The sequence below is a fragment of the Callionymus lyra genome, chromosome 15, assembly GCF_982586985.1.
Source record: "Callionymus lyra chromosome 15, fCalLyr1.hap1.1, whole genome shotgun sequence".
Lineage (NCBI taxonomy): Eukaryota > Metazoa > Chordata > Actinopteri > Syngnathiformes > Callionymidae > Callionymus > Callionymus lyra.
The window spans coordinates 20,630,179-20,645,558 of NC_141832.1; the positions used below are offsets into that span (position 1 = coordinate 20,630,179).

Below are 15,380 nucleotides of genomic sequence, written 5' to 3' on the forward strand. Positions count from 1 at the left end.
ACTTACTATAAACATATGTTTGGACGTGTCAAGAATATGTATCGTAAGACAAAATATGATTTTTTTTTCAAATTTAAAAACCTTTTTGGACAGTAATAACACATGTAATATAAACTATTTTAATTTAGGTGTAGCCTTGTATCAAGTGCCTAATGTTATATGACCAATCACGGTTCTGATAGTCAGGAACAAGTGATTCATTTTCTCTGGATCTAATGCTTGAAACATACCTGAACAGAGGTATCTGGTTGACTGGTGATTCTCGTAGAGTTACAGTGTCTCCTCCCAGGTCTTGCCTTTGAAACCTTAAAGTTCTGATAGTGCAGTGCTCTTGGGTGAGAGTGTTTTGACAACATGGATGGATCTCCAGTATCAATATCACACATATGATCACACACTAATAATGTCAGTATAGTTACTATTAAATGCATCAATTTGGTTGTGTAATGCTAATACATTTCCTTTAGAACACAGGCACATTTAAGTCTGCAGTTTGCCTTTGTGTAGCTATGATTGGCATGTTTGTTAAAAATAAATGTTTATATTTTAAATATACATTAATATTTTTTCCAACCCACCAAGATGCAGCTTAGTTCGCTTAAGCCTCGTGCTGGCCCTGCCATTGCTTCAGGAGCTTAACCTTACCTCAAGTGTGACGTTTAAATATTAGGTTCTGCAATGTTAGTGACTTTTTTTACACAAGGTTCCATATTGTATCATAAGAAATGTATTAATTAATTCAGAATTTTCAATCAGTTCAATCACTGAGATGTTGGTGATATGTTCTCTGTGGTCCTCATCCACTAGGAGAATAAAAACTCCTACGTCCGCTTTCTCTTAATGGACTTGAATCGGCTTTAAACACCGTAACCCCAAACACCCTGACACAGACAACCAGCCTGAATACCTGCCTCTGTAACTTGACTTCCTGACTAACAGACCACAAACTCTTAAGATCCACAACATCTCCTTCTCCTCCATCACTCACAGCACCGGCTCTCCATGGGGTTGTACACTGAGCCCCCTCCTGTTTACCATGCGGACGTATAACGTATAACAACCTAGTTGTGAACACAACTTACATCATGCAATACAAAAAAACACTGATGAGTCCAAATAAAGACAGTTAGTCGAGGAGATAGTTGTGTGTTCCAGAACAAGCGGACGTTGCACAATGATCGGAAGATGCCGTTTATCCTGCATGAATTAACATTAATGTGTTGTATTTATTTTATATTGCTAAATTCACCTGGTCACTTATACACATTTTATACACATGTATACTTAATTCCAAGTGAAAGTTGTGTTAATAAAACGTTTTATTTTAACATGTTTTAATAATATACAATTTAACTGGCCTTGATGAGGATTAAATAAATTAAGATTTGGTTTATTCTGTTTCTTATCCATCAACATTTAAACATACCTGTGTGCGAAATATGATTTTTACTTTACTTTACTTTACAATTAAGATGTCCAACAATGCATTGATGTCTTCTGACCAGGGCAGGACAAGTAATAATTCGTTGAGTGTTTTTTCAATAAACTGTGCGACTGTTCAGACAAATAATTATATTATCCAGACTGTGATGTTGTAATAATAACACGTCGGTTCCTTCCACCCTCCTCCTCCTCGGCGTCTGTCTGTCTACTGTCTTGTCATCTTTATCATCATCTGGCAACTGGATTAGTAATCACCAGATTATAGGAATAATCTGAACGACCACAGGTTAGTGGAGTGTATCAGAAGCAGTTGGTTTTGAACTAGGCAGGACCACGTCAAAAAAAGATGAATTGGAGTTTATAAAATGAAATAGATGTTTAAAATAAAATAAAAAGATTTGTTTGTCATTTGGTTCCGTTCTTAGGTTTGTTTCTACTGGGTCAATTTGGAGCCATTAATCCAATAATGATTGACTTCCAAACATCAAACAGCTGGGCGAGGGTTTCTGCTGCTGTCTGCTGCTCGGCCACTTTTAATTCATCACAACAAAAAGAACAAAGGGCCAGACTCAGACCAAAGGCTGGATTTCATCCCCTAAACGCTATTCACACCTCGCCGGGACGCGGCGCCTCGTCGGGCCGACGCGACTTAAGGCGGATCTGACATGAACCCGGGCAGAGGTAGAGGAGAGCCGCCCCGGGGCCACACGCACACCCGGGTGACGAGTGCGTGGGGTGCAGTATGCGAGTGCGTGGCGGAGGACGGAGAAGGAACACCCGCAAACTTGTTTTCAGCCCGAAACCACGGATGAAAAAAACGAGCTGATGCGTGAGTAAAATGATGCGTTTTTGAAATTGTTTAATTTAATTTTCTTTTTAAATATAAATATATTTATGTTTATTCTTGGATAAGGATATAATCTACAAAGGCTTTTATTTTTTGTACACTTGCTATAAACATATGTTTGGACATGTCAAGAGTATGTATCGTGGGACAATTTTTTTTTTAAATTTAAAAACCTTTTTAGACAGGAACAAGTGATTCATTTTCTCCGGATCTATTGCTTGAAACATACCTGAACAGAACCAGTCTAGTTGTCTGGTGGTCCTCGTAGAGTTACAGTGTCTCCTTTTTTTGAAAGGTCTTGCCTTTGAAACCTTAACGTTTTGATAGTTCTGTGGTCTTGGGTGAGAGTGTTTTGACAACATGGATGGATCTCCAGTATCAATATCACACACATTTTAAAATATAAATATAAAAATATATATATACATTAACTAATATTATGCAGTAATATCAAAGCATCATTTCCCTCGCAGTGTCCGAGGGGAGACAGGCTCCAGGGGAGACCGCCGGGGCAGCAGACAAGCAGATCCTGGACCAGAACCGGCGGCACCGAACCGCGTTTACGCGCGAGCAGCTGAGCCGACTGGAGCAGGAGTACAGACGGGAGAGCTACGTTTCCAGAGCCCGGAGGTGTGAGCTGGCCAGCTCTCTGAACCTCCCGGAGACCACCATCAAGGTGAGAGCACGGTTCGATATGGACCCATGGTTATGATGATTATGTAAAACTGATGATATTAAAGATATTAAAACACAAAACAAATCAAAGAATCGACTCAAACAATAATTCAAAACTGATATCATTATTTATATTTCTTATTTATTAATATATTCTTGACACTTTCCGCTGTTAATACCTATTGAAATTGTGACCTTGTTTAAAAATTTACTCATAACATGTTTTTTTTTGTAAATGTATTCCAAAAAATATCAATAAATAGCTTTGCTATTATCCTCCGTTAAAGCCATTAAGTAAGTAAGTGAGTCATTTTTATTTGTATAGCGCTTTTCCAGACCAGGGTCTCAAAGCGCTTAAACAATCAAAACAATATTCAATAAAGTATATATTTTAAAGGTCAAGATAAAACTTATAACAAAACAGGAGTTCCAGAAAATCAAGGAAAAGCCTGAACAAATAAAAACGTCTTAATATGTTTCTTAAAATCTTATGTTTCATTAAGAACATTCATATCATCGTATCTCACTTCTCTTTTGTCCTTTATGGTATGACTCATCAATCTTATCCCTCTTTCTTATTCATTCAGCATCAACTTTCCTCCAATATAAGGCATCCTCTCGTCCATCAAGTTTAGAATCATCTGATCAGAAAAGTTCACGGTTCTTTATCCTAAAAACGTCATCTCATAAAAGATGTTGTCTGGGGGGAAACTCCTTTATTCTCTTCAGAGCTTCCCTCACTTCAACCTTGCAAATCCTCACTATCTTGATATTTCCATTTTCTCCAATAATACTCTCCTCAACCTCAACCCACCACAACGTTTTCTTATCCATCTTTTCTTTTGCAGTACTATTCCACTCTTATCATAGTTTATCTTGACCATATGGAACCTGTGTTGAGTTCTCTCTGATCTCTGAACAGTATGTTGGGTTCTGCCCTTCTTCTTCTAGTCACCAGAGGACTCTCACCTCTCACTATCTGTCTCTAGTCAGTTCTGCACATACTCATCGCCTCTTGCTTCTAACTTCATGGCCCATGAAGTTTCTCTCTCTTTCTCTGCCGTACGTCACCTCATCTTGTTTCCTCTAGTTCTCCTCTTTCTTGTTTTGCTGACATCTTCCCCGAAGAGGAAGAGGCATATATTCATCATCATGACCACCTCTAGCCTCATGACCTCTTGACCCTGCAAAACAATACTCATATAGTCGTCAAAAGTACTACATAGTTGATTTTCTGGAACTCCTGTGTTGTTCTCAGTATTATCTTGACCTTTAAAGTATATATTTTATTGAATATTGTTTTGATTTTTTAAACGCTTTGTGACCCTGGTCTGGAAAAGCGCTATATAAATACAAATTACTTACTTACTTACTTACTTCTTTCTGACTACACAACAGTAAACAATGTTGCTGGCATTACCTCCTTTCTTAAGACGTTTTTATTTGTTCAGGCTTTTCCTTGATTTTCTGGAACTCCTGTTGTGTTATCAGTTTTATCTTGATCTTTAAAGTATATACTTTATTGAATATTGTTTTGATTGTTTAAGCGCTTTGTGACCCTGGTCTGGAAAAGTGCTGTACAATTAAAAATCACTTACTTACTTACTTATCTTATTTATGATCAACGTCTCATCAAATAACTCCCTTTCCTACCTGGACTCCACATTCCAATGTTCCTACATACAACTATATTCTTCTTTATTCTTCTTTTATTTGGTTCTCATTGGCCAAAACTAGGCCAAAATCCGTTGGCGTCATGTTAACTCACAACACCAAAGGAAGTTGAGAAGTAAAAGAAAAAAGATAGACCAAATCATGTGACAATATCTGCTCTGTGGAAAGCCTATGGATAGCTATTGCAAATCCTGTAATACTGACCCAAGAACCTGGAAAGAAACGTACAGTATTACTTGTTATAAAGCCTCACTGTGTAAAAGGCGAGACGTGGCTGCATTGATACAACGTTCACTTCGCAACAGTGAGTCTTAAAGAGAAAAATGATATCCCCCCCTTAGACTCAAGAGGCAAGATTAACGGACCACGGTAAAGTTAGTGTGATACGGGTGAACAGGGTGTATTTATTCAAGGTCTATTCATTGTCTATTCAAGGGCTGATATCTATGCTAATAACCTTATCTTAATTTAGCTGCTCTCACTTTACAAGTAAATGGTTGTCAAAGATCAGATTAGAGTTTTAGAGTAAACCTTTATGTGCAAATATGCTCTTAGATATCACGTTCATGAAAGGGGGCTAGTATGTATGTGGATGATTTGTATAATATACCTTTACTTTTAAACTGTAAAAAATACTTTACTATCATCAGTGCACAACACTCCTGAAATAGTCAATATAAAAAAAGTGTAAATATCACACAAATGATAGTGCAAAAATCAAAAAGGAATAACTCATCACTAGGATATGTAAACATGTCACAGAAGAAAAGGGCAAACAAAAGTAATACAAGAAATGCTGTTTATTTAGGCACAAAAGCAATAACACGCTTTCACGTTCATGGCTGGTGAGGTACTGACTACTCGGGAGTATTTCTCTAAGACAGTTCAGTCAAAAATAATCTATTATTTTTCAAACTTCTGATTCTTTATTAAAGTCTATCAAGTCTATCAACACAAAGTCAAAAAATATATATATATTTTAACATTCACTTTCAACAAAATGCAAGTAAACACAAATAATTATAATAAAAAATGATTTTTTTTAATAATAGGCAAACAATTAAAGGTGTAAGAACTGAGATTTCCTTGTGGTTCATTAATCATTAATCATTAATAAAAATTGAGGTTTTTGGTAGAGAAGATCTATATATGCAAATCTCGTGTAGATTTATTGTGTTGACTTGCAAAACGTACACAGGAGATTTAAAAGAAAGCAATTCTTGACCTTGAATCTGCTTCATCAGAAACATAACATCACACTACCACCAACTGACTGTGACTGATAATATGACTTCAGCGATGACACATTACCCTGGTCTGCGAAAGACACTTTACAAATAATAATGACTTACTTGCTACATCTTCATAACGGAACTCCAAATGGAACAACATGGCTGGACAAGTCTAGTGTCAAAGTGGAACAAAGTTGTCTAATGAGTTAAATTCTTTAATACTTTAAAAAACTCAAAGGGGATGTAGTTCAGTGTATCTCCACCTCTTTTACCTGGTTTAAAGAAAAATAAAATAACAATAACAAAATAAATAAAAGCTCTATAACATGAACTTGGCTGACAACTTATCTGACGTCTGATCTCTATTAATTGTTGCTCCATGACCTCCTCGCGTGCATTGAAACTTCAAAGTCAGACATTAACCAGAAACAAAGACTCTCAATTGTAGTTGCCAGTCAGTGATGTGAGCCCTTGTCTCACCGGCCATCATGATAATAAAGTGCATGAAATCTTTTTTTTTTACACTATTTAACATCTGTAGCTCTGATCTTTCAGCAGCTACTAACAATATCTACAATCTATAGCTGCTCTAAAACATGTGAAGTGATTGTGCATATTCAAGAATGCACTTAGATGAAGCTTGTCACTGTTAGAATGAACATTTTTTATTTACATTATCGCTGTGTTATATGAAAAATACTCGGATGCCTTTGCAACACATGCTATGAACATGAACAACATGACACGTTTAGTTGGGTCTCTCTGTCTGTTTAGGGCAAGTTAGGCATGAACCTAACTTATTGATGGTGCACACAGAACAGCAACCTCCCATGATATTCGCTATTGTGCAGGATGCATCATGGGAGGCTGCTTTGTTAGGTCTTTGTTCAATAGGTTATGTGCAATCATTTTAATATGTTTTAATAAACATTGAACCAGTCCGGCCCTCGGCTTGTATTAATTTTTTTTTTTTGGCCCTGTGAAGTATTTGACTTTGACATCCCTGCCTTAGAGCGTCGGACTGGAGTGATCAGCTTCTCTAATGCGTTTGTTTGAATATGATTATACATCATCCTTCAATCGTGGGGGAAAATAAATGATGTGGAGATGGATGTATCTATTTCAATCTATTCTAATTCGATCCTTTATCATTTTCTTAACCTTTGTAAAATAAAATTCATTTGTTACACTTTTATCAGGCCGTGGCTAAAGACAGGACTGAGAAGCAATTCAAGCTCATTTATTGAGTATATTTCTTTTTACTTGATTGTTCTAAGCAAAGTGACTTGAATCAAACACTATGAATCACAATCACTAACTGCTAGACATGAACAGAGAAACCAAACTCAAAACAGACTGGGGCAAAAGACTCGCTCCAAAGAGGGGAAAGAAAAAGACTATGAACAATCTACTGTATCAAAATGTACAAATAAAAGTCACTCAGTTAGGCGGATCAAGAAAAACCGAAATACAGACTTGGTAACTTGCTGTTGTCATGGCAAGAGACAATTGCTGGAGGTGCAGGGACACACTCTGGCGCAAGACAAAGGAAAGACACAGGCCGGGTCCCAAATCGCACACTTCTCCAATGCACTGGTTTATAGTACACATTAAAATAGTGCACATACTTTCTATCGCCTACACTTGGGAGCCCTTTTTACAATTGAAACAAGCTATTAAGTTGTGTTTTATTGTGTTATTATTAATGTTGTCATGTTGTTTTGTGGTAAAATTAGGGTTTTTTCTTGAGACATTTACGCCGGTATCTGCTCCAAAGATGTGTTGTCAGTGATGTTGCTTCCTATAAGCATCATCTACGTCACTAAGATGATGGTCGTTGAGGCTGGAAAGTGTCGGTCGAGCCACACTCATTTGAGTGCGCCAATTTAGTGGTCATTGTGCACCACATTTTCGCACATTGCTGATTGGAACACTCAAACTAAGTGTAAGCGCAGAAATCCACGATTATTTAACACATTAAGGAGGGGGAAGAATCAGGAATGACATCAGACCAGGGAAACACGAGGAGAGTGGCTAGTGTTTGACAATACTTATATGTGTGGGTATAACGTTGGTCCGCAGGTCTTTGTGACTATAATCATTAAAAGATCCATTCTATCTGTGTCGTGGACAACAAGACGGTTAATCAACAGAATACTAGACAGTTTCAAACACAAAGTGTCAAAAATAGCAGCCCCAAGACAATTTAAAAAAAAATCCTGCACAAAGAAATGGGTTTTGAGATGGTTCTTGAAGCTTAGGAGCAACAGCCTAGAAGGATTTATCTCCTCTGGTCCATAAGCGTGTGAACGGAACCATTAGTAGATTCTGATCCACAGACCTCAGAGCCCGAGCTGGGGTGTAAGGCTGGATCAGATCAGTGATGTAAGGTCTGACCATGAATAGATCTGAAAGTAAGAACCAGAATTTTAAAATTGATCCTGAAAGAAACTGGCAGCCAGTGAAGAGTTTTAAGGATCGGGGAAATGTGAGTTCTTCTACTAGAGCGGCTCAGAATACTCGCTGCAGAGTTTTGTACAGCACATACCACAAACTCACTTTAGGTCACCTTGACCTAAAGATAACACAAGGGATACATCAAAACACATTTGGGTTGACGAAAAGTGACCAAATATATCAATTGTGATTTCGATTTGTGGGTTTTAAAGTCAACTGGTCCAGGGGTATCTTAGTGGTATTTTTCTTGATGTTTTTGATTCAAATATAATGTCTATTGTTTAATATTTGTGAACCTTTGTCTGAGTTTCTGGCTTTTCTTTTTTATTTTCCAATTATATGAGTATTTCATTTTAACTATGTTCCTTCTTGACTATCAAATTAAAGCTATAGAAAAGATGACATTTGATGTTACCATCTTTATTCCATAATTATCTGACAAAAAAAGTTTTGAACTCATTCAACCGTAAACTTAAACTGGATGGCCATAGAATATAATTTTAGGGTCTCAAAGGGCCCATCGGCCACAAGTTGGAGACACCTGGCATATATGTGTATTTATATTGTTGATCTTAACCTAACCTAACCTAACCTAAACATACTAGTTGTGTATGATACAAGACCTTCAAGAGAAGAAAGTGCAGACAGTGAATGAATGAATTTTGACAAAGTTCCTGGACCTGCTAATAAATCTCTGCAACTGTTGATTGAATCAGGATGCTATATAGAGTAGTGACAGCTTTAGAAGCTCGGGACATCTGATGCAGGGGCCCACCCCCCCCCAGGCTCCAGTGTTAATGCTCTGTAAATGTGCCCACCTTTTTGTTGACTACTGGAGGGTCGTTTATGGCGGCATCGGAATGCGAGACGAAGCCTCGTAAACGCTGCCACCTGACGTTTTAGAAGCCGAGCCGCCACGACACTCAGCTGGTAAAGCAGTCCAGACGCAGACAGACAAACTTTATTTATTCATATTTGAATCGGGGAAAAGGTTTCGATTCATATCATACACTTTGACTATTATAGTAAGTCAATGTTCTCAATATATTAACTAGCAATTGTACATACATGTGGGGCTTTAAACCTTAAACAATATGATCCCCAGTCAAATAAAAACGGCTCTATCCTTCCCATCTAGTCATATGACGTCATATCTTGAGCTCTTTAGACAATAGCTTTTCTCTGCGATGAATGGGAATCTACTAGAAAAGACAAGCAACTGACACTTAATCATCAAATACCGAATATAATTAAAAAATGTGCTGTAGTTTTATCATACATTTCTTAAGGAATTTCCACAAGGAATCAACACATTTCGATGGATCTAATGTTTGGTAGTACAGTGTTACAGTAGGAACACATAAATAACAAAATGTTTAAACAGGCCCAGACAAAAGCATGAAATGAGCCAATAAGAAAATGATTAGATTAGATTAGATTAGATAGAAGTGCAAGGGATGACAAACATTGATCAAAGGAAATAACACAAATAAAAAGTATACAAAGGTTATTTCCAAATGATTGACAGTGATTCGAGTACCTGATAATAACTATTAAACTACAAACATTTACATAGAAAAACCCTAAAATCAAACCAGGGAACATCTGTTTACATCATAGGATAGATATAAAATAATGTCAAATAAAGCATCTTTGACAATGAGTTAGATGTAATAGATGATGACATCACACACCCCTGGATGCACCATTTTTACTCTATTATTATTGTTTTTTAATTAAATTTCTGTCTTCTTAAATGTAGCCAGAAAAATACCCATCATCCAAAGTTGCTTAAAAATGATTATGTTTCTTTGTGGAATCTTCCCTTAGGTTTGGTTCCAGAACCGCAGGATGAAGGACAAGCGTCACTGCCACACTCTGCTGTGGCCCCACCCTGTGATGGATCCACTGGGGGCCCTCCTGGTGCGCCGGCCCTCGGCTCCGTCCACGCTGCCGTACCACTACCTATCGTCGCACATTACCCAGTTCCCCCTGCCCCACTGCCCCCCCATGGCCCTCCCTTCACATGCTACCTCGGCCTACAGCCACTACAGATCCCACTTGAGGCCGGCAGGTATCCTGCACCTCTCCCAGTACCACCACAGACCACCGCAAGCTCAGTTTTCGGAGGCGTTGTACCCCTTGCCTACCTTGGCACACCCCGTTTCCTGTCATTGTCCTCTGTGTCCAGAGCTAAAGGTCCGAGGCGAGACCCTCATATCGGGCCAGGCCCAAGCACCGAGCCTCCATCTAAGCACCAACACTAGACTTTCAGCAGGAGACAATTTAAATGAGGAACTATTCAAACCATGAGTTGCTTACAAAAATGATGATTTCCATGATTGTCCTTTTGCAGTGACTACAACAGCACACCCTTTGTTGAGGTCGTTCATTTCTCCTTGTGTGACCTCTATTAAGGCTGCCACGCCAGGTTTAGCCACTTCGGATTTTCTAGTCCAGGATATTATTACCGGAAACGTTTTTTTTTTTTAAGACAAGATATTCAATTACTAACAGCAGTTACAAGTTTTACATACAAGTTTTAGTAAACATTAAACACACAAATAATATAATAATAACAAAACAGTAGTAGAAAAATACATAAAGTAAAGTACAAGTGCAAGACAGACTTTAAGTTCCTTCACCACATTTCTATTTATAATTTTTGTATTCAGGGATCAAAACAATATTCCATTTACTGAATAAATCTGTGCATAATGTGTACCAGTTAGAAATTCTAACATCACTCAAGTTTATTGAATATTCTGGACATTTAACTTAATGTGTCATCCAGGAACTGGGAGCATTTTTGTTTGATTTTACTTTAAGCATCTTCTTGTTCAGAGATTCTAATGCTTGTTCAAACTCGCTGATCTATCATTGTGTGAACACACAAAAATGTAATTTCCCAAAGAAGGATCAACATATAAGTCAAGTTGTAACTGATTTTGTGGGTAAAATACTAAACTTTTGTGTAATACTGTGTTTTCATGACTACTGCATTTATTCATTCCCACTGATGAAATGTGTGCTTTACTGAGCGATTGTTGATAAATAAACTTCTAAATACTTCTTTCTACCTTTGTTTTTATGAGTGCTTTTGTTTTAGTACACCAAAAGTATATGTCAGAGAAAAGTATTTACCAGCCTATTGACCGAGACTGAATAGACAAATGTGTGCGACAGACGTAACTACACAATAATGATTAGAATGTTTACGTTGTAATTGCTACTTCATCGATCTCTGTTATATGTAGCATCAGTGTAATGCACAAGTATTTTTACGAGCTGGCAAATGATAATGAGGCTTTGGAACTCATGAATACTTGGATGTTTGCTTCTATTTTGATAAGCAGGATGAAGGACACGCTAGCATGGGGCCCCTGGAATAGCTGGGAGAGGAAAGTCTGAGCCTTCCTGCTGAAGCTGCTGCCCCGTGATGCGACTCATAAGAAGAAAAAATACAATTAAATGAACCAGAACAAAGAATAAGCAAAATAATGTTTTTTTTTAATTGTGTTAAAAGGTCAGGCGACCCTTTCATAAACTTGTTATTGATATCAAATTCCACATGAAACTATTCCAGATTTTTATTTTGCTAAGCTTTGTGTTCTTAATGGTGATCGTAAAAATCCCTTTTCTCTCTGAAGATCTTTGTTACCTTATCTCTTGCAGATGTACTTGTGTGTCCTTCTGTTGTTAAACCCAACTTCAAAGTTCAAATGAGAGATTATGTATCAACTGAAGACTCACAATGTCTTTGTTAATCAATCACACACATGCACACAAGCACACATGCACGCACACACATACACAAATAAATGCGCACACACATACACGTGCAAACATACACACATGTACACACACACAACGCACACATGAACACACACTTACGCACACATGCATACAGGCACACACACTCAAATAAACGCTCTTACACACACACTCGCACACACATGAACACTCAAACACACTCTTGCCCACACAAACATTCAGACACTCAAACATACACACTCTTGCAAACACATTTTCAAACAAGAACAAAATCTTAATGATTTTCTCTCCTGTCACATGTGACTTTTTTAGAGATTTGTGTGAATATAAAAGGATCTTTCTTCATCTGAGACAGTGACACAACCTTACAACAATAGGCCTTAACTGGAACAACAATCATAAACACAAGCAGGAAGACACTGACACAGGTAGGTTTCCTGCCCACATCTTTAAGAATCGTATGTTGCCATCACTGATACTAAAGAAGATTTTACTTTTTCTCAAAAATACCTGTGTCTTTGGAGTTTTAATACAGTTGTCTCAAGTAGGACTCGCTGGAGTGGGACCTTTAGATGATTGGAAAAGGAAGTTCCTGCATCTTCTGTGAAGGTTTCATATCACATCAAGTGTTTTATCAATGGTGAGAGGTTTTCAAAAGATCAAGTACATTTCTGACATCGCGACTTGAAGAAGCTTCCTACCTTCCCGGGCGCCACTTTACAGTAATAAAGAAATGTACAATGTGTATGAATTAAGATCATAACATCCTTTTTTCTCTGTCTCTAGACTATACAGAAAGAATGATTTTGTGTTTGGATTGCTGTTCAAATAAATGTAGCAAAACTGCAATAAAATAATCCGATTTACAAGTCTTTTGGGTTGAGACTCATTCACTATAACAATAAAAGTTGAAGAATGTATTCACTCATAATGTGGGGATAAAGTGGGTGTGCATGTGTGGTTCAACTTGTCAAACGCATGATAGGCAGTACTGATTTTACGTTTTTACCAAACTTTAACTCGAATATATGATTCATGATAATGTATTTTTATTCTTGGAGGCTTCATTTATTTAAATGATCTCAGTATTTTTCTTCCTTTAACAAACACTCCTCCTTTAATTCCTCTCCTATTAGAATTCTTTGTATAATTGTATACCATATCAACATAAACATCTATCTGCTCTGATTCGAGTCGACCATTCAGCGGTTAAATACAATGACAGGGCGGATGGATTTGGTGTCTTTGATCTTCCAACACTTTAAATTGTCAAGAACATCTTAATATATTACAAATCCATGGTTCCATCCATGCACTACATTTCGTAATATGAACACAATTAAATAAACACAAGCTGTGATCTTAGTAAATCAGCCCATTCATTGAGTAACTCTCTTCCATACAGGCTGAATTATAGATCAAATACTTCACTGATACTACACGCAGTTACTGAATTCTTTGATAAAAAATTGACAAAAACAATTCTAACAAAAAGTAGGCGCCGCAGAATGGCTGCAATGGTGCTTGCTTCTGTTTTTCCATTACTTATTTTTGTATTTTATCTTATTAAGCTGTATTAATCTCTACTGCTATCAAAACAAATAATATTTTATGTTTATAAAACTGGCAAAAAAAAAGTTTCTGATCCTGATTTTGTAATAACATTACATATATTTCGGAAAAAAACTTTTGGAAAAACAAAAGATTTCCATGGAAAAAGAACACTTTCTAACATGTGAAAAATCTACTTGATGCTCACTGCCTTTGTCACTGGTCAGTTTTTCTTCAGCAAAATCAGCACGAAATCACGTTTTACAAATAACTTTTACTTACTTACTTTCATTTTGACCATGTGTGGGTACCTACCTTGACACTAAACCACTAAGCATGTTTCATCACTTCAGAAGCGTCTCGGAGTTCCATACCCAGTCCTACTTGTTTTTCTTGTCTATAGATCAATGGCATCTTAAAACAACTCATGCTTACAGGTTTTTGGTATTATTTCTGCTTTAAAGCTGTATTTGTAGCTTCTATTATGTAACATAATCAGAGAAAAGACTCCATAATAGTTGCACCTGAACTCAAAAATAGTAGTAATTAAAAATGTAAATCAGTTTTTTTATTGCTACAATGCTGCACGAGACCACTATGCGCATTAGATCATTTGTTCCGATGAACGTCGACGTATAAACAAATAGTCGTAAACAAACTGATGCTGATGTTTGCACTTAAGGTTTCACTTATAGAAGAATCAATCCAAGTTTTTCATTTTTAAAGCTTCACTTAATCGTTTAATTGAATTACATTTGTCGATGCTATAAAACTGCAGTGTGTGTGTGTTTGTGTGTACCCGTGTTTGAGGCGACAGAGCCACACGGACTGGGTTGTAATGATGCAGGACCGTCAGCAGAACAGTTATTACCATAGGGGACCACAGCAGCACTCACACAGTAAATAACGGCTTTGATTATTAAAAGGATGGAGTGCTATGATCGTCTTTCAGATTTGGATCTTCTGAATACCTCATTCTTACGTCAGTTTTGCCACACACAAATAAAAAAATCGCTTCAATTGAACCAGGTTTTTATCACAGAGCCCTGCACAAGCATGTCGAGACGTTAGTCAGACAGAATACATCAGAAGTTATGATGACCTTTTGTCACTCAGAATGCCAAAGGGATCCACTGAAAAAGAATGATATGTTAAGTTTAATAAGCTACTTATTTATATCTGTATTCACAGAAAAGAAATTAGCCACTAATTAACCATAATAAAGTACCGACTCACATTGTTTTGTCACAATTCAACTTGTCCATTGGGACTATATTGTTCTCTTAATAACATGATAATAAACAGTTCCCGCTGAACAACACAGTCATTACTGATTGTCAACAGGAAATAAAGAAGTAAATAAAGATGAACTTTGGTAACAAACTAGCTTTTCTTTATTTACCCGTTATTAGGTGTAAGTGCCATGAGATGACAAATATACTAGTATGATAGCATCCTCAAAATAACTACTAAAAAATTAGTATTTGTAGTAAATTAGGATGCTGGTAAACTCGTGAATATGTTTTTCCCCAGTAGAAAAAGACTGTAAAAAAAGAAATAGCATTATAACCGTGTAAATACTTGCGGAGTAAGTATAAATATGCTGCCACTAGGGAACATATTCACATTTATAAACATTTTTTTGTGTAATTAGGAAGCTATTGCTATAATTATCAATAATAGTGAATTACTTCTCTCGTTGTTATTTTTACACCTTTTTCCTGTTA

The 15,380-nt window shown here is 36.9% G+C and overlaps 1 protein-coding gene across 1 annotated transcript; it reads left to right on the top strand.

Annotated features, from left to right (window-relative positions):
• Nucleotides 1–2,108: 2,108 nt before the first annotated feature.
• eve1 (even-skipped-like1) lies at nt 2,109–10,641 on the top strand. Its single transcript, XM_087809623.1, has 3 exons — nt 2,109–2,124; nt 2,764–2,966; nt 10,159–10,641. The coding sequence occupies exons 1-3, from the start codon at nt 2,109–2,111 to the stop codon at nt 10,639–10,641; spliced, it is 702 nt and encodes a 233-aa protein (XP_087665749.1).
• Nucleotides 10,642–15,380: the final 4,739 nt, after the last annotated feature.